This window comes from Corythoichthys intestinalis, chromosome 12 (genome assembly GCF_030265065.1).
Source record: "Corythoichthys intestinalis isolate RoL2023-P3 chromosome 12, ASM3026506v1, whole genome shotgun sequence".
Taxonomy (NCBI): Eukaryota; Metazoa; Chordata; class Actinopteri; order Syngnathiformes; family Syngnathidae; genus Corythoichthys; species Corythoichthys intestinalis.
Genome location: NC_080406.1, coordinates 21,296,432 through 21,316,804, shown reverse-complemented (window position 1 = coordinate 21,316,804; position 20,373 = coordinate 21,296,432). Strand labels below are relative to the sequence as shown.

The window sequence follows — 20,373 nt, the reverse complement described above, 5'->3', positions numbered from 1 at the left end:
TAACAATGTTAATAATGGTAATGCCATCTTGTTGATTTATTGTTATAATAAAGAAATACAGTACTTATGTACCGTATGTTGAATGGATATATCCATCTTGTGTCTTCTCTTTCCATTCCAACAATAATTTACAGAAAAATATGGCATATTTTATAGATGGTTTGGATTGCGATTAATTGCGATTAATTACAATTAATTAATTTTTAAGCTGTAATTAACTCGATTAAAAATTTTAATCGTTTGACATCCCTAATACTGTATGTTTTTTTTTTTTTTTACTGTACTACTACTGTACTGTTGTGCTGCTAAATATTATACCTGTTTTTTTGTTCACGTTATACTTTTGTATGAATGAATTTAATGGAAAATCTGTTTCTATATAAACTACTCTGTAATACGTTTTTTTTTTTTGTTATGTACAATGGTGTTAACAATTCTTACTGCTGTTCACACTAACCTTTGCGTTTCCAGTAAAAAAAAGTGTTTCAATTTCCTGGATTTTCTTTTTCACTTAAAGTACTCTTAAAATGCAATCTGATTTTCATCCAATTCTTTATAGCCCAAAAGAGGTTTCTAAATCGAAAATTATATTTCTATACTTCAACTTGAACACAACACTGTTCCATGAGCCATTCTTTGTTTAGCTTCAATTGACTGGAATGTTTTGATAACCTTTATAATTTAGTTTGTCCAATGCCTGAGGAAGCAAAGCAGCACCAAACCACCTTTCCTTCTTAACCTTACATCACGGTTGGAATGAGGTGTTGATGCTGATGTACAGTGAGTTTTTCCTCCATATAGCGCTTCTTTCTGTCCGTGATAAGATCTCTTTTGCAAACTTAACATTTTCACTCTTCTTTAATGTTTTACTAAAGCACATTGTTCAACGGAAATGTTAGCATAAACCAGGGATTTGTGTAAATCTTCAGTAGACGCTTTAGGGTTCTTTCTCACCTCATTGAGAATTCTACACTGTGCTTTTGCAGTTATCTTTATAGCATAACCACGGTATCGACACTGCTGAATGATCTCCATTTTTAGGCAATCTGTTTTACTATGGCCTGATACTTGTGTGAATCTTTCCAGTTTCATGTAAATCAACCAAAGGTTTTTTTTTTTTTTTTTGAGTCATGGGTTTTATCAGGCAATGATGGATGAAGTCCATGTAATTCCTGTGGTTTCACATACTGCACCTTTTTTTTGTAGCTATTGTCGCACAAAGGAAGGGAGTTGTGCTCGAAAACAGTGACGTTAGTTTTACCCCTCACATTTTTGAAAATTTTTGTCAGGACTTCGACCGTTTTTGTTTGTTTTCCCCCAGCACTAACTACGTACATACTCTTTGGCTGTTGTCTGTACAGTCCCGGGTCAGTCGGGCTTTGGTTTGGGGTTTATTTGAGTTTTTGGAGGGTCGGTGACATTTGCAAAAGGTACACAGCAAAGACCAGCTGTGAGCCAAAGAAAACAGTGTCTCGCCTCAACTTGAGGCCTCTCATCTGTGCGCATCCACTTTTTTGTTGCTGTTAAAATGTCACTTGGTTACACAGTCTGTAAGAACAAAACAAAAAGTGATGTTAATAATTCACTTTAACAGCTGAGGCAAGATGTTAAGGCACCACAAGGTAACTTTTCAACCTTTAGAAAATATTTTCAAAACATTTCTGATGATAGGTCGACTGACAACTAGTTGAATGACAGACACCTCTTTTATATCTTGAGGGGGTCTTTCAACGCCACTAATTAACTTTGAGGAGGGTGGCAGGAACCGTGCAACACAAAAGTGTCAACAAATGTGCTGACTGATTTACGGCATACGTCACTTCCCCCCTTGCCCATTCGTTATAAAGACTGAAGTAGATGCGAACGATTTCGCGCGAATTCTGCAAAGATGGCCGAGCAACAAAAGAGACAAAATGTTTTGTCCGAGGAGACAAAAAAAAGGGAGGCTAACAGGATAAAAGGAGACTCAAGAATATACATTGGCCCAGCTTTCACTCGCTGGCGTGAACCCCCGCCCCCTCAACCGAACTCGTCAGCGCTGATAAATTCGAGTGCGGGGGGGATACGGCACAAAATTTAACGTTTCTGATATTCAACATCGCCGTATGCTATTGTTTATCCACAACTGGATTCATTACCTCATTAGTTTGTCCTTCACATAGCCGCTGGAAACAGAAATGTTGTTTTATCCATCTGCAGGCGACCGGGAGATTTTACGACACTGTGCGCTGGTCCTCATGGGAAATGCAGTCTTCCTTCCTAAAATCGACCAAAACTGACAAAACATGCTAGCAAAAACAAATTATAAAGATAGATACAGCTTTGTTTTCATTTAAATTAGGGCTGTCAAAATTATCGCGTTAACGGGCGGTAATTAATTTTTTAAATTAATCACGTTAAAATATTTGACGCAATTAACGCACATGCCCCGCTCAGATTTAAATGACATTACAGTGAAATGCCCACTTGTTAATTGTGTTTTGTGGAGTTTTGCTGCCCGCTGCTGGCGCTTGGGTGCGACTGATTTTATAGGCTTCAGCACCCATGAGCATTGTGTAAGTAATTATTGACATCAACAATGGCGGGCTACTAGTTTATTTTTTGATTGAAAATTTTACAAATTTTATTATAATGAAAACATTAAGAGGGGTTTTAATATAAAATTTCTATAACTTGTACTAACATTTATCTTTTAAGAACTACAAGTCTTTCTATCCATGGATCACTTTAACAGAATGTTAATAATGTTAATGCCATCTTGTTGATTTATTGTTATAATAAACAAATACAGTCCTTATCTGCCGCATGTTGAATATATATATATATCCATCTTGTGTCTTATCTTTCCATTCCAACAATAATTTACAGAAAAATATGGCATATTTTGTAGATGGTTTGAATTGCGATTAATTACAATTAATTAATTTTTAAGCTGTAATTAACTCAATTAAAAATTTTAATTGTTTGACAGCCCTAATTTAAATATAAAATTCAGAAAACTGTGATATTTTAACCAATTACATTAATTCAATGAATACCAACATGCCAGGAAAAAAACAGATTGAATAGAGTGGCTTTTTCGAGTTCTTTGAATATTTTTACATTGCCCAAGTCCTAATAAAATAAAGATAAGCGCTAATAACAATGATAAAACATGATTTAAAAAATCAAAATGATCAAATGTGGCATAAAATTATATACCAGGTGTCACCAACTGCCGGCATCGGTGCTCAGCGCGTTTGCCACTGGGCCGCACAAAAATAATAAATAATTTACAAGTGCATTGTGCCCTGTGCCTCTTGACACACCAATCTACCTGTCTATATATATTTTTATTAATAAAACTGGATAGGATGTTGTCATAGAAATCAATTGGAGCTAGCATCTAGCATTTATTTCTTTATATATAGGAGCAGCCGTGGCTGTTGGTAGTTTGAGTTGTCCTGGGACCAAAGGGTCAGCGGTTCGACTATGGCTATGACTGCCCACTGTCGAAGGCACTACTTTGCCCCCAATGTGTTGGCAGCGCCTTACGTGGCAGCAGCAACATTGGTGTGTGATTGTGTGTGTCAAAGGGTAAATGTGTGCTAATGTTAAGCCCTTTGTGCATTTTAACAATGTAGACATATAAGTACTCTCCATTTATATATGGCGGAAAACACAGACAAGGCTGAAAAATCAGTTTCTCCTCTTGTACCCCTCTTTAAAATAAACTGTTTTAAGCCAAAAAAACTGTTGTGTTTGATAGAACAATATGTCTATATGCTGCCATAGCAGATTCATGGCGCATTAAGCCCCCCAAACTATTTTTAATTTGTCCGTTTTACCCTGGAAACCCCCGTTTACAGACGTCGCGCAGCGCTTTTTTCAACCTAGCCATAAAAAGAAAGTAAGTAATCGTATTTATTATTCGAAATGTCTGTCATTTTTAGCTTAGAATCATTAATTGATGTCTAAAATTTAGTTAAAAAAAAAAAAAAGACTTTAAAAAATTAGTCACTCGCATATTTTAAATTTTTAATCAAATCACGTCACGATGAAAAAATTAGCGTCTGTAAAAAAGTCACGGATATCTACCTCATAACTATTGCTTAATTGTATTTTTTTGGTACCGTCACATTTTCCCCAATATTTTAGATGATAAATAATCGTTCCAAACAAAGAAAAATTGAGAAGAAAAAAAAACGTTTAAAAGGGTAAATATGTGAAATGAAAATCTCGACCACTCCTTGATGTCTGCGAATTCTGCATCGCGACCATGTTTCACCCATAAAATCCCCCCAAAATCCAGCTGTGGCCATTCACAGCTGTGTATTGACACTCAGTGATACATGCTACATGGAGTTTTTGGATCGAAAAGAGGTAAGTACGCGATAATATCTCGTTAAAATGATGGCGTCTTTAATTATTCTCTCGCGTGTTCTCATCCCTGTTAGGGTTTTGTTGTTTATATATATATATATATATATTTTTTTTTTTTAATTCCCTCGTGTTCAAAATTTCAAAAAAATGTGAGCACGATGGACAAACTATTACTGAGAGCAGCCACATCAACAAAAGCAAATGCACTGAGAGTATCATACCTCATTGTGAACCGTTTTGCTAAAACCAAGAAACTTTTCAGGATTGGAGAATAACTTATTACGCCTGAAACCAAGGATATTTCCCGTTAAGTAGGAAAGGCTGTTGTTAAAAAGGTTGGTTTAGCAGGGGTGGACAAACCGGTCCTCGAGGGCCGCAGTGGGTCCTGGTCTTTGTTCCAACTGACCCAGCACAGATAGTTTAACCAATGCGGTTTCAGCAGAAATGAGAAGCACCTGACTGCAATCGACTGATTGCACTTCAGATTGGTGAAAAGGTGTCCTCTTAATGGGTTGCAACAAAAACCCGCACCCACTGCGGCCCTTTGTGGAATAGTTTGCCCACCCCTGGTTTAGTGCATGCTGAATTACATTTTCCCTGCACTTAACATTTGTTTAGTATTTACCTAACACAAATTTTTTTAGCACCATTGTGTTATTTAACTTATTTTATATTGTATTTTTCTGCTACACATTGCCGGTCGGTGAAAAAAGACATTTTATGATGCAAAATAGGTTGTGCACCCCTGCCAAAAACAACTAAACACTTCTGTTTTTGTTTTTCAGATGCGTTTTGTCAGAACAAATCCACTATGTCAAACTATAATCTCATTATAAACATCACTTTTTTATGTAGTTGCTCTTATGTATTTCTGAAGTGTTTTTATGTTTTTGTCGTTTTGAAGAGTTGCTTCTTCCAAATCCGCTCAAGTACAACAGTGCCCTCTAGTGAGGGGATACACTTACAGCCTTTTTTAATGTACAGTCTAAATATATTCTGAACTTCCAATCTGTATACAGTACTGTACTAACAAACCGCATTTGCCATCCATAAGAAGTCTGATGTGAAATGTCTGCCCTTAAATCAATCCATATTTTTCCAACATCCAACAAATCCATCTTACTTTTCCTCATCACAGTTACTGTAAACTGAAGTATTTCATTATCGACAATAGGCAAAAGGCAACAGTACACCTAGCCATTCACAAGGCACGTTTACAGTCTAGACAAAGAGTAAATAAATAAAATCCATCGATAATATTTCTACTACTAAGAACTAAAACAACAAACTTAAATGACAATGAAATGGAAATAAACTAAACAAAAAACCTAAACTATGAGAAACTAACACATTTAGGATATAGATGTCATCTAAAGCAAAATGTACAAAAAAAGACTTACAGTGCCCTCCATAATTATTGGCACCCCAGGTTAAGATGCGTTTTTTAGCTTCTAATATTTTTCTTTGATTCAAATAATATGGGACCTTAATGGAAAAAAGAAAAATCCAACCTTCAATACAAGTGCATTTATTCAGTGCGGAAAAAATCCCACATATTTGACATCAAATAATGTGTGTCACAATTATTAGCACCCCTGGTGTTAATACTTTGTACAACCCCCTTTTGCCAACAAAACAAGGTCTGGGGACTGAGATGGCCATGGGAGGAGCTTGATTTTGTGTCTGGTGAACCATTTCTGTGTAGATTTGGCCATATGTTTTTAGGGTCATTGTCTTGCTGAAAGACCCAGTGACGGCCCATCTTCAGCTTTTGGGCAGAGGGCAACAGATTTTGATTTAAAATGTCCTGGTATTTCAAAGCATTCATGATGCCATGCACCCTCACAAGGTTCCCAGGGCCTTTGGAAGCGAAACAGCCTCACAGCATCACTGACCCACCCCCATACTTCACAGTGGGTATGAGGTGCTTTTCAGCATGCGCATCTTTTGTGGCACGCCAGACCTACTTAGAGTGTTTGGTTCCAAAAAGCTCAATCTTGGTCTCATCTGACCAAAGCACACGGTCCCAGGCTTCAACTGGGACGTTTCCCAGTTCTGAAATTTAGGTTTCAATCCCAGGCTCGGGCCTTCCTTTGTGGAATTTGCATGTTCACCCCGTGCCTGCACCAGTTTTCGCCTGATACTCCAACATCCCAAAAACATGCTTATATTGGCTGGTGGAACACTTAAAATTCTCCATAGCTGTGATTGTTGAGTTTAAAAGGTTATTTGTCAATATGTACAGTATGCTGTGATTGGCAGGCAACCAGTTCTAGATCTACCCCACCTCCTGCCCATAGTTAGCTGGGATAGGCTCCAGCACCCCCATGACCCTCAGGAGGATATGCATTATAGAAGATGAATGAAATTATTTTAGCTTACTCCTGCAATATGGAGCAAGGACTTAGGTTTTGATCGGGACGGTAGGGACATAACATTACCAACTTTTCAGGATGCTCAAATTTTCCCAACCAACTTTTAAGCAACCTTATTTGCATGATAAAATGCGCTCAGTAAAATAGGTCATTTAGATTTTCTTCCCATATGTTGTAAGGACAGAATAGACCTTATCATTTCTAAGTTCATTTGCTGAATATGCCCCATCCAAACACACGTTTCATGGGCTGATGACTTGAACCCCCCTCCTCCTGCCACACAGACTCACATTTACACAACACCGACAGAAATACAACATGTCGCTTCCTCAGCCTCCTTCGAAGAGGAGAGATATTAGAAGTTTTTTTCGGCCGGCACAGCCACTGTAAATCATGTAAAAAGACGTCAATGTTGTGGAGGTGAGGGAAACACCACAAATGTTGCTACTGAAAGTCCGACCTGCATCAGAGGTAGCATAGCATGAAACTGTGAATTTGCTAACCTGCAAAACTACTGCAGTCAGGACAGTCTCCACAAGGAACAACAAAGTCATGCTAGTTGTCCCTCATTTGTATCATCGTTTGCATTATGTGCATTGTGGTAATACAAAGCGGTGGCTTCAGAGTGCAAGTCCCTTTATTGAAAAAAAAAATGGGGAGCTATCCAAGAATGGGTCCTCTTCAGATGGACGCTGTTGTGAACATGAACTGACATGAATAAAATGTTAAATTAAATCCCACATTAGAATTTCAGGAAAGTACTTTGGTTCGAGTCTTGGGGTAGTCTAGGATGCCTCAGATGTAGATTAGTCCTTGAATCTTTTCGGTCTTATTAATATCCTGTCTCCAGCAAAAAGTGTACATGCAGATTATACTGTTATAATAACAATAATAACATTATATATAATATAACATTGGTAGGGACGATATAGCAGTTATATCGTCCCGACCAAATGTTGAGACCAAACCTACGCTCTTGAATAATTGTACACTTTTAACTAATGTTTCTAGATTTCACATTAAGTGTTTTAGTTTGGTGTGCTAGTTTCACTGCATTTGAAAAATTTCTATATGTTTGTTGTCATTAATTTAAAATAATAATTTATTGTACTTTAGTTAATTGATTACGTGTTTTACTCTATTTTGGAGTAGTAACGCATATCTGAGTTCCATTTTAGATAGTAATTAAAAAAAATTTTTTTTTTTTTGAATGGTGTTTCTTCACCGTGCCGCATAGCCCAAACCGTTTGACCAACCATCTATGTTCAGAATGACTGGAATTTTGGCATGACCCCCCCCCCCCCCCCCAAAATTTTCCGTTTGCCCGTAAACGTAGATATTTTGTAAATGTATCTCACACTTCAATTTTGGATCAAATCACATACAGTAATTTATCAAAAATTGCAGGACGGTAAGGGGCATAAAATTTGTATACAGAATTTGCCAAAAACGTATGTTTCCCACATAGTTCCCCAGAAAACTTATTTCTAATGGGATGCCATTGACAGCCATGTATGTCCAAATTTCCCATTCATTTTCACTGGCAGGAAAACATAGGTCCTTGTGATTTTTGACCATTTACTACACATTGACATTCAACTGGCGCCCAAGTAAGTCGATGCCATTGATAGCCATGCACGTTCATGCCATTGACAGCCATGTACGTCCAAATTTCCCAACCATTTTCTTTTTTTCTTTTTTTAACCTGTCCTGTTCAGCTGTTTGACACGAAGAATGAAAGTCTGAGTGCCAGGTAGGTCTGAACAGTTTTAATGTTTCACATTGAGAGTAAGAAATACTCCCAATGTGATCATTCACATACCTCGTTTATTATGACAAAACAGCGAACAGGAAGGGGTAATGGGGGTACAGAAGAAAAGAAACACGAGAGAAGAAAGAAAAAGAAACATAAACAACAACGATATATGCTAAGTGATTGAAAGGGGAAGAGTGTACACAAATCAGCTCTTTTATCTAAAACCCAGTAATCGTGTGAATCCCGCGTGAGTGTAAGCCCGTTGGCGACCGACCCTACGCTGCCCCCCCCCCAATCCTGGCACCGGGATTCCCACCCGAGCGCGACCCATCACATCCAACCGCACGTGAGCCCCACCAAGCGCGGCGCTGCCACACAGACGAGCAGAGACGCCACGCGGGCGCCAACCCAGGGCCACGGCCCCCATCCAGCCAGCCCGGGGAGGGCGGTCGGGGAGGGTGGGGGTGTTCAGCGCAGCCCATCCCTCCTAACACAGCCCAGCAAAGGAGCGTCGTCCCACCCCGCGGGATCCAGGGTGGTCCCCCGGGCCACCCGCGCACCCATCAACCGGCCTTCAGGGATGGCGAGAGGGGACGCACCACCAACTTCACGCCCACCCCCACCCTGCCCACAAGCCACAGCCGCAGCCCCCCAACCAGCACGGCACGCCACGGGACCCCCAGCGGCCTACCAAGCCCAGGGCAGGGTCCCTCGCCGGAGCAGGCAACTTATTTCTAATGGGATGCCATTGACAGCCATGTATGTCCAAATTTCCCATTCATTTTCACTGGCAGGAAAACATAGGTCCTTGTGATTTTTGACCATTTACAGCAAATTGACATTCAACTGGCGCCCAAGTAAGTCGATGCCATTGACGGCCATGCACGTCCATGCCTTTGACGGCCATGTACGTCCAGGGGCGGACTGGTAATCTGTGGGTTCTGGAGGATCACAGAACGGCCGGTGCCCTGGACGGCCGGCGGCCGCCATTCATTATTATACATCACTGTTTTTATCCCGTCTATCCTCTGATTATCTACAGTTCACATCCAATCCGACAGGTGGCAGCAATGCGCCTGGCTGTTGACTGCCAATCTGATAGACTAGGAACGAAGAAAGCACAGAGTAGCCTTCATTGGTTCCTTCCTTGTGGAAGCAAAATAGCGACGAGCGTTAATGCACAATATGGATGGTGGTGGCAAAAAACAGAAAAGAGCAGGATGGCGCGGAGAAAGTTAGGGAGAAAAAAATTAAACTGGAGAGTGAAGCATTAAAATGTCATAAGTCGACAAATATTTTCGCAAGCAGCAGTCTGGCTGCAACGGCCACGTCGGATAACAACAGCCCAGCTCCCGGCAATGGTGAGAGGGAGCGGCAGCCGCTCTGACGTGCAGCCGGTGCAGGGAGAGAGAAAAGAAGAGGGAAGTAAGCTGGAGGAAGTTCCCCAGACAAACGCAGGGCAAGTAAATTGGGATGAAGAGGGTTACTTGCTCGGTATACTGGCAATTGTTATTCACCAGGTAGCTACATTTTAAATGAAATAAATGACAATTAAAGGGTTAGTGCCAGCTAATCGATGTACCCGTTTGCAATCGTGTCAAGTTACAGTATGCTAGTCCTACTATCCCACTCTTAAGAAAAAATATTTTAGCCGTAAAACAATGTATGCACACGCAGCATAGCAATATTAATTCAGAAGAAATATAACAAAATATTAATAAAATGAATAGTTTTACTTTAAAGTTTAGGTAGTTAAACTGATATGATATACAATATATTTTTAATCATTTATATATCGTTTTGTTGTCTGGTTAATACTTTCCAATGAAGGTTATGTATACAGGATTTGTCTTGAAATGTTTATTGTATTTTCATTGAAATTTATTATTTGTATGGCAGGGGTCTCCAAACCGGTCCTCAATGGCCGCTGTGGGGCCTGGTTTTTGTTTCAACCGATCGAGTACCGACAGTTTAACCAATGAAGTTTCTGCTAAAACAAGCAGCACCTGAATGCAATCAACTGATTACACTTGTAAGACACCAGATCGGTGCAGAGGTGTTGTCTTGTTTTGTTAGAATGAAATAGAATGAAATCATGTGCCCGCCGCAGCCCTATGTGGAATAGTTTGGAGACCACTGAATTATGGCATAAACAATGAAGTCATTTTATAGACAGAGATATATAGAGATATATTATAATCAATTGGATACCTAAAACTTGCTTTGAAAAATAAATTCTTTAATTTGTTTATTCAGGTTGATCATAGAGCTAGTACAGAAAATGAATCCAACTCCAGTTCAGACTTGCAGTACTTTGAGCGCCCCAAGTCAGACAGTCACAGTCTAGACACATTTTCTTAATTTTTCTCTGAAAGTGCACGAAATTGATGCATTTTACAATAAAATGTAAAAAAAAACAAAAAAAAACACCAAAAAAATTCTCCCCGGGGGGACATGCTCCCGGACCCCCCTAGGGGTTCTGTGTTTCCTTTCATAAAGCGATTCTTGTGGGCTGGGCTGAGTCAAAGTCCAGGGCTGCTTTTTAGTCCCAGTCCGCCCCTGTGTACGTCCAAATTCCCCAACCATTTTCAATGGCAGAAAAAATGGTTGGGATTTTTTACCAAAAACTTACCATTACAGCCCATTAACATTCAACTGGAGCCCAAGTAAGTCGATCAACAGGAAGTGACCCGCTATCAACAAGAAGTGTCCCGGAAGTGTCCCCCATATCAACAGGAAGTGACCTGTATTGACAGGACGTGTCCTCGAAATGTCCCCAAATCAACAGGAAGTGACCTGATGGATCTGTATCAACCACAGCAAAACCCTGTCGTAATTTATCTAGAAATTGCCGTTTCTAGTATTAAAAAGTGTTTTTGTGTCGTTTGGTGTCCTTATTTTTTATTCAGTTTACAGTGATTCGGGGTCAGGTCATTTGTGACTTTGTTTTATTGCGCAAATCCTTACGCCGGAAATGACTTTGTTTTATTGCGAAAATTCACCGGAGACGCCAGTGCTTGGTCTCGCTTAGTATTGTGGGTAACTGAGTCTTTATTGAACTTCCTGCAATCTTACTACCGTGTCCCCCGTCCTCTCCTACTCCTCCTCCTTCCTCCGCCGCCGCCTTCGTTCTGAGTGTGAGTTGAGAAGTCCAGACGGCTCCTACGTAAGAGCCAAACCGCGTTTTAAAGGGAGAAAATGTCCGCAGGTTGTCTCTTCCGAACCGGAGAGGCGAGGTGAAAAGTGAATTTGACAAAACCAGAGCAAGTGAGTGAGCGGACGTGCGTGTGGTCGTAGTGGTGCGGAGGGGGGAAATGTTGGCGCCGCGTAGCCGCCGCAGCGTCTCGGACTTCGGCGAACAGACTGGCTATTGTCGCTGATTGGCTCCGGGAGATGGACGATTTCTTCCGTTCGACGACCCCCTTTTGAAGCACTTTGAAACGAAACTCCAATGAAGTGAGTGCCGTACTGGCGTCTCCAGTCGCTTAAATGTAAGTTGACTTTTTGTGGCTGTTTTGTGTACGTCTTTTTATGTGGGTTGGAAGTTTTGGAAAGGGAGCTTCAACGATTTTTGCTTTTTCTGCTCGTCAAGAAAGCCTGTAAAAACACGGAGCTTCTTGTCACGTACACATTAAATACGACTGTGTATGCTATTATTTTTTCCACAATTTTTAAAATGAATGCCCCGAGCCAAATAACTACCTAGCTAAATACCCAACACGTCTCGTTCATATCCAGGAGTGTAATTCAAAAAGGGGCTATTTAAAGTTAGCAAAGAGTTGCGACCCACCGGTGTATTGTCATGTAAACTGTTTTTTTTTCTGGGGGGCTTGATCGTGTGCGTGTCATCATCCCATTCTGGGCACTTTTTTTTAACATCACAATCGCCCATTCCTTAAGGATGGGGGAGGTGTTGGTGATGAAGGGGTATGCAGACAGTTCAGTTTGCAGCTTGTAAGCTTGATGACAGGGGTTCTCAACTGGAATGGTTAAAAAAATGATATAGCTTTTAGTGACGAACAAGATTTCACATCCAGAGTTGGAAAAGTTACTCCTCCCCTGCCATTGACAATGATGGGCATCCAATTCAATTAAAATGGGAGGACTGGCTGTGAATGGTCACTGACAGCCCTACCAGTCTAAAATGGATTGGACGTCTAGCTCTGTCAATGGCAGCCAAAGTGAACTTAAATGAACTTTAATTTGCAGCAGAGAACAGATTAATCGAAATAGGGCTTCCCAAAGGTGGGACAGGTCAAAACATCAGCATACCTATTAAGTTGTGGAAAATCAAAATAGGGAGATTTTTGGTCCGCGCCAGACATTGCGCACGCAACAAAGATAAAACATGCATATCAGAATCTAATTTTACATTTTATTGTGTATTGAACCTTCATATGAATACAATGAGCACAGTAAATGATTTAACAATGTCTTTTAATCATGCATCATAATGGTTCTTACTAGAGATGATCGGGTCCGATCACGTCATTTTCAAAGTATCGAAATCGGCAAAAAAATATCGGCCATGCCTTTTTTTTTTTTTTTAAATACATATATATATATATGAATTAAATCGTTTTCTAATTGTATTTAACGTTACAGACATAATATGTTACACTCATCCACAGTCTTTAGTTTAGGCTTAAGGTAGGGTTATCAAATTTATCCCGATAACGGCGGCAATTAATTTTTTAAAAAATGTGTCGCGTTAAAATATTTAACGCTATTAATGCATGCGCTGCACGACCCTCTCACTCATTGTCGCGCTCAATCTGTAATGACGCCGTTTTACCTATGTAGAGAGATGAAAGTGGAAAATGAGTAGAGTGAATTTTGGCAGCCTTTGGAGCCTTTTTTTAATTGGCTAAAGCCTTGCAATCCCTCTACCTATGATTAGAATTATCATGGGAAGCAATGTGGGGGCGAAGGTGGCAATTGATCATTGTCTTAACACCTTATGTTATTTCCCAACGCAGAGAAGATATATCAATTGGTAGTACGACGCACAGTCATGGTTCCACTTCCCATCATGCATTTGGGATGGCCACAGTATAATTTACTGAAAGCTCAACAAATACACTAGATGGCAATATTTAGTCACAATATACAAAGTCACGAGTCTTTCTATCCGTGGATCCCTCTCACAGAAAGAATGTTAATAATGTAAATGCCATCTTGAGGATATATTGTCATAATAAACAAATACAGTACTTATGTACTGTATGTTGAATGTATATATTAGTCCGAGTTTTGTTCATTTTTTTCTTAATGCATTGCCAAAATGTGTATGATCGGGAATGATTGGAATTGAATCAGGAGCAAAAAAAAAAAGCAATCGGATCGGGAAATATCGGGATCGGCAGATACTCAAACTAAAACGATCGGGATCGGATCGGGAGCAAAAAAAACATGATAGGAACAACCCTAGTTCTTACATAATCTTTCTTACTAGTTATGTCCTTTATCATAACCGTTCTTGCATAATCTTACATCTTTCTAACTAGTTATGTTCTTTAACATAGTTCCATGTCTTTGTCTTCTGAGCTAACTCACAAGAAATTTAGTCACGTCTCTGTTGAACGTTGTGGCCAGTAGAGCACAGACAGTTTCATTTGACAGATCTGATCGGCAGCTGGTACTTACCTACAATATTTTTATTTGCCGACCGAACTCTTGTACTATCCATGTGCTGTGATGTTTTTGCATGCTTCGTCACATCGTTTTTTCCTCCACTACGAACCGATATACGTATGCACACAGCACAGTGAGCAAAAAGCAAATGTCACTCCTCTATCACTTATTCAAGAATAGTTCTTTTGCCAAGCTGCTTTATATTTTGATTTTATCTTCGTTTTGCATTGCTTCTCATCAGCCATCTTGCTCGTCTGCTACTTCCGGAATAAATGAAGTCACATGGGAGCATGCACGTCTCGCGAGCAGATCTTTCACTCCCAGACAGTTTTTCCGGTTTGTGAATAGAATCTTCACCGCAAAAATTGACAGATTAAGTTGAGAACTACAGTAATTTTTTTTTTTTTTTAAATCGGGAGGCGGGAAAATTTGTAGATAATTGGGAAACTCCCGACCAAATCGGGCGATTTAATAGGTATGAACAGTTATATGACGTGTTTGAACGTTTTGTATTGTTTCTGTTGTGCAGAAACAACTAGACCAGTGGTTCTTAACTGGGGTTCGGTGAGTAAGCCTCAGGGTTTTGGTGAAGGTTAAACGCAGAGCCCTCTTTTGTACACTGACTAAATCTAGGCAAAGTGGTGTTTTAGACGAGGTTTTGGACTGATTTGCCCTCAATTTACAAGCCTTATCCCATTTCATTCAACTGCTAGCCCTCTATCTAATTCGAGGAGAGATTGGTTTGCTCAGTGGAAGGTTGACACTTGATATAAGGAAGTATAACAAACCTACAGACAGCGTGAACTGCGTGGCTAATAAAAAACAAAAACATTTGCGCCATTTTACGCTATGAAAATAGTATAAGATGCAAGGATGCAATAATGAGAATGTAGACATGAAAATAAAAAAATGAACATTTTCAACTAAGCCTGTCGCGATAACAAATTTTACTGGGCGATAAATTCTCTCATAAATTATTGCGATATGCGATATTATTGCACCCCCCCAACCCCCTTTTTTATTTTTTTTTTAAACCAATTTACAATAACACAGTAAGAATACAGTATATATTAATGATACCAAGTAATATTAAGTACACCCATTTAACCCTTTAAGGTCTGGGCCTATTTTGTCTGATTTTGCATGCCTTTGAAGTTGCCTTTATATTTCAAAGAAAGAATTGTTTACGATGGCCTGGTTTGGTCCCTTTTTTTGTGACACCTTGAACTTCATGTCCAAACTGTTGTTTCCGTCACTGACCAATTATAAATCATCATTTTGGGCCCAAAAAGACCAAAAATTCCACAATCGTTTTGTCAAAATTTTTAATTTTGATGTCCAATTGACAACCAAACATGCGTAACGAACCATTTTGAAACTTTGTAATATTTATTCAACATGTTAGGATGAACATTCAACCAAAAAAATTTAGAATAAATAGTCTTATATTTGACAATTCAACATAAACAACAGGTATAGCATAGGCGTTTTTTGCCTTTATACATGCTCTAGTCAAAACAGGTTATATACAGCAGACCGAACAGTGAAAAATATATACCATCTAACACAAAAAGTGTTTAGAGGCCATCTCTTTATGAGTTTAGGTATTGCGGCCCATCACCTGATGAAAACTATGTACACACAATCAAGCTTCTTGAACACACATTTATATACACAAATTGAGAAGACTGATTGTGGGAAAAAATGTATATATATATATATATATATATATATATATATATATAACATTGGGGGGGGGGGGAAAGTATTTTCAAAAATATTTACAATAAACAAGTTAAATTTTTTTCAGGCATGCCACTCCGAAAAGCAGTTTCGTCCTGGAATTCGAAACAGGGCGACATCACACAGCCCACACTTCCATGGGGTGTTGGTCCTCTTTCCACCCTTCCATTTTCATTTCACTTTACTTTCATTGTCACTATAAATGTACATGAAAAAAAGTCAGTATTTATGAAAATAATAAAGTATAAAATAAAAATATATACAGCAATAAATAATATTGGAAATCTATATGTATGACAATAGAAAGAATACCATAGCTGAATATGTGCTACATCCCTAATCTTCATATAGAAAGAAGATCACCACAATTATAAATTCCTGCCTTGGATACACACAGTTCACGTATGACTTTGATCTGATATGCACATTTTATTATTATATACACAAACACACACTTATATTGCATCAAAATTAACTTTGTCTTGCAATATCAAAAGAAACTTTCAAAAGAACCTTTTTCCAGCCCAAAAAAAAAAAAAAGTGAGTTTGCTTACCTCTGCTCGTCGATGGCGTCACCCACGTGTTCAAATACGTCACTATCTTCACTCGAGGACTCTTCCGAAGAAGACGATGATGACGAATTTGGACCATCCTCTTCCTCAAGTTGATCAAATAGCACAATTGCTTGCGCTAAATTTAGTTTTCCGTTCATTCTCAAAGTCACACAAAGTCGCTGCTCGATCCAAACGGCCGTCGGCTCGCCACCTCGCTGCTTCAGAACACTCCTCCCTCTCGTTCGGTGGAACCTCGCATGGCAGTTATATTTATTTAAAAAACGCATTTAGTGCGTCCACTGTGACTTCGAAAGGGTTCGTTTGATTTGTGGTTTTTTCATGGAGCTTCCGTTTTGAAAAAGGACAAGAAATGATGGAAATATAGACACAAACAAATGATCCATGCAGCGTTTTAATGTTTTTTTGAGAGGACAATAAAACTATAAAACTTAAATGACAATATCTCACGTTTTAATTGGTCGATTGACTTCAAATAATAACGAGAGTAAACCGCAACTTCCGCACTTTAAAACGAGACCAACCAACGGCATGTGGGTGACGTATTTAAAACGTGAGGGCGCTTCAAAGACGACGTGCGCTGAGGACGCGCCGGCGCGTCCTTCGACTCTCAAGGGTTAAACTCAATAAACGTTTACTCTTAATTCAAAAATAAATTTTAAGCAATCACAACTAAAAATAATAGACCATCCCTCTTTTAAGTAAAGACAACAATATAAATACCGCACAGAAACACAGAATAAATAAAATGTCTTTTTCAAGGAAAGACAAAATTGCACTTCCTTAACTTAAGCATCTAGGCGCAAAGGTATAAAGTTGTAGTAACACAAACAATTGCACTTCAACAACAACAACAGAGAAAAATAGATTAATTAAGTAGCCGTAACCAAAATTTGGTTTCACTAAGACTAGGTTCATACTTCAGGTCTTAATGCACAAATCCGATTTTTTTTGTCATGTCTGTTTTATTGGCATGCTCGTTCAGACTGCCTTTGTCCATGGAGCTCGTTCAAGTATCACGCATACGCACTGATTCGCAGTCCGAGATGCGCTCAGCAAAGTGACCACTTGCGCAGAAGCATCAAAACAAATTAAACATGCTAGCTGTATGTCATTCCAGGGTGATCATATTTTGATATCCAAAAAGAGGACACTAATTACAGACATTAATAATCCCCGTTTAGTTAGTATATGGACTGATAGAACGCATACACGCACGCACATAAGTCTTGACTTGTGTGCGTGACGTAACGTGGATGTGTCAATTTGCCCCGTCTCGGCCATGTAAGCAGTACTGAAATATTGCTCATTCGGCGCATCGAATTAAAATCGAAAATTGTCAGGCTTATCCTTTTCTTCATTTATGTTCAAGCTAGAAGCTAATGCACAGCTACATCGCTCCTGTCTTGCCTGTCGCTTTCGCTTTGCTGATGTCATTGCTGCATGAATTCCGATTCGGGAGACTTGAAAGTTCAGACCGCCAGCCACATTCTAGAAAAATGTGGCCCAGATCGGATTTAGACCACATACGAAAGTGACCCAGATCGGATTTGAAAAGGTCCAGTTCTATGCGACTTGTCACCTTCAGACCGTCAAGTTAATACCTCACTCGAGTCGGAAAAACACGAAAAAATCGGATTCATGCATTAAGACCTGTAGTATTAACGTATAGGGTAGGTTCAAATGTGTAAAACGAACATACCCAGAAGTCAATAAAACAGAGTGAATCCTCATCACAGCATATTGCGCTGTTGGTAACAAGGGAGCCGAACTTTTAACAGCACGTCCGCCGCACATCTGCTGCGCGCACGCACGCACGCACGCACGCACGCACGCACGTGAGGCGATAAATCGCACCTGGAAAATTACCGCCTTCATTTTCATTTACCGTGCGATAAATGGAATTATTGCATATTGCGACAGGCTTAGTTTCAACGTGAAAATCAACAAAAGGCAAAATTATTTGTAGTAAATTTGGAAGAAATTTGAACAGGAATCCACTTAGATCAGACATGTCCAAAGTCCGGCCCGGGGGCCAAATGCGGCCTGTGGTCAAATTTCATCCGGCCCCCAGCATCTGTCATAAAATCAATAACGTCTGGCCCGCACAAAGACCTAATAAATTGGTCAGCAGTACTGCTACCAGCATGTGAAGTTGCTTCCACACTAAATGCTGCTTCTCATTTACCCACTAAAAGGCAGCAGTACTCTAAGCAACATTACCCCGTGTGACCCTTTACTCCCAATTTTCTAAAATGGCGAGAATCAACAAAAAAAAGTTGACTGCGACAGCCGACGCTTCAAGGATAGGTGGAAATTTGAATATTTCTTCACTCAAATGCGCAACAACTATGTCTGCCTCATTTGCAAAGAGACAGTCACTGTTTTTAAAGAGTTCAATGTGAGGCGATATTACCAATCAAGACACGCTGACATGTACGACAAGATTACAGGGGTGATACGTAGCGAGAAATTGAAGCAACTTGAAGTTAGTTTAATTTTACAGCAGCAGTATTTCGCAAGAGCCCGAGAGATGAAAGAGAGCGCCACAAAGGCTAGTTGCGAGATTGTTGAAATTATTAATTTAAAAAAAATAAAAAAGTATGGCTAAAATTTGCTTAAATATATTGTTCTACATAAAGGACGTCAGTCAAGGTCGGCCCCCCACATTTTTACCACTCCAAATCTGGCCCTCTTTGCAAAAAGTTTGGAAACCCCTGACTTAGATGCTCGCCTGCAGTTTTGAATTTGTTACAAAATTGTTTTATTATGAAATTCCGATGGGTTCGGTAATTGCACCTGTGAAACTTGTGGAGTTCCGTACCTTTAGCAAGGTTAAAAACCACTAAACTAGGCACTAATGTTTCTGTTTTGTAAAACAAAAAAAAAAACAAATTTTGATATGACGTTTAAAGTCAAATGTGTGTTACATTTTCCGCCAACGAATCCGAATCAAGTTCCATTTGGTTTCGGCTTTTTGATTCTGATTTAGGTGTTGCTTTTAAAACGTTTCATTCAGGTTGGACGTCTAAACCCATTCCAAAACTGCAATGCTTCATTAAAACCAGGTTCATGACATGACACATAATAAAAAAGACCACTATTCACTCACATTTACACTGTCACAGATAAAGAAGGAACCAGATTTTTAATCTGGATTTTGAGCTGAAAACATTTAGGGCTTCCTGGACTCTAAACCCGTTGACAATGACTTCATTAGGGAGGCGATGATTCTCACAGCAACCGTTCCCAGATAATTGTGCTGATTAAAAGACGTGCAAATGTCTTACACCCAAGTGTTCAAATCGACTGCTAGCATCTTTGTGTCACCCCAATCCCTTCCTCCCTGGGCAAAACACTACCTCTTCCCTTGCCAGACGCAAACACATTAATCAAGTATGTCTGGGGATTACTTGATTGTGTTCGTACTTGATTACACATCTGATGTAGTGATTTAAGGCTTTGCCAAACAATGTGGTTGGGACTCTCGAGCTCAATATTGCCAGGTGAAGCTATACTTAAGGGACAAAAAGTAATCAGTTGCTTTGGTTGGTGTATTGGCTCTCCATTTGAAGCAGCAGCACCGCTAGTAACTGATCATAGTTATTTTTAGAGGTGCGTGATAATTATCGGTCCGATAATTATCGGTCCAATAATAGGAATTATGACATCATCCCAATAAATCCGATAACATAATGTATTATCGGCCCTATTAATAATATTTTTGGCACGGTGTCGGATTGGGATTTGTTTGTTTCCACTCCTGTTTTTTCCAGTATGCAAAGTTTTGTTACTGCCTTTGTTTTGTTCATTATAATAATGATCGTCATCATGAAAATTCTGGTTCGGTCAAAGGCAAATCTAAGCTGAATCAACCACTAGTATTTTTGACCTACAGGTGTTCAAAACTCAGGTGAATATACGTTGAAAA

At 39.4% G+C, this 20,373-nt stretch overlaps 1 protein-coding gene and 1 long non-coding RNA gene across 5 annotated transcripts in view; one reads left to right on the top strand and one right to left on the bottom strand.

Moving 5' to 3' along the window:
- Positions 1-1,212: 1,212 nt before the first annotated feature.
- Positions 1,213-11,200, bottom strand: LOC130927453 (uncharacterized). The gene is made up of 3 exons (XR_009066430.1): positions 11,126-11,200; positions 2,139-2,275; positions 1,213-1,548 (listed from the first exon to the last, which is right to left on the bottom strand). It is a non-coding gene; the product is annotated as an uncharacterized LOC130927453 (long non-coding RNA).
- A 289-nt stretch (positions 11,201-11,489) lies between these two features.
- The window catches only part of LOC130926735 (activin receptor type-1-like), an 87,250-nt gene continuing 78,366 nt past the window's right edge, over positions 11,490-20,373 (top strand). For 2 of the 4 annotated variants that reach the window (XR_009066277.1, XM_057851859.1), the window contains exon 1: positions 11,570-11,949. Coding sequence is in view for 3 of the 4 variants with exons in the window: in XM_057851859.1 (XP_057707842.1) it covers positions 11,945-11,949 (5 nt within the window). In the remaining variant the exon portion in view is untranslated. Of the gene's footprint in view, positions 11,985-20,373 lie in introns of all 4 variants that reach the window. The other 2 variants (XM_057851860.1, XM_057851861.1) reach the window with 2 other exon arrangements.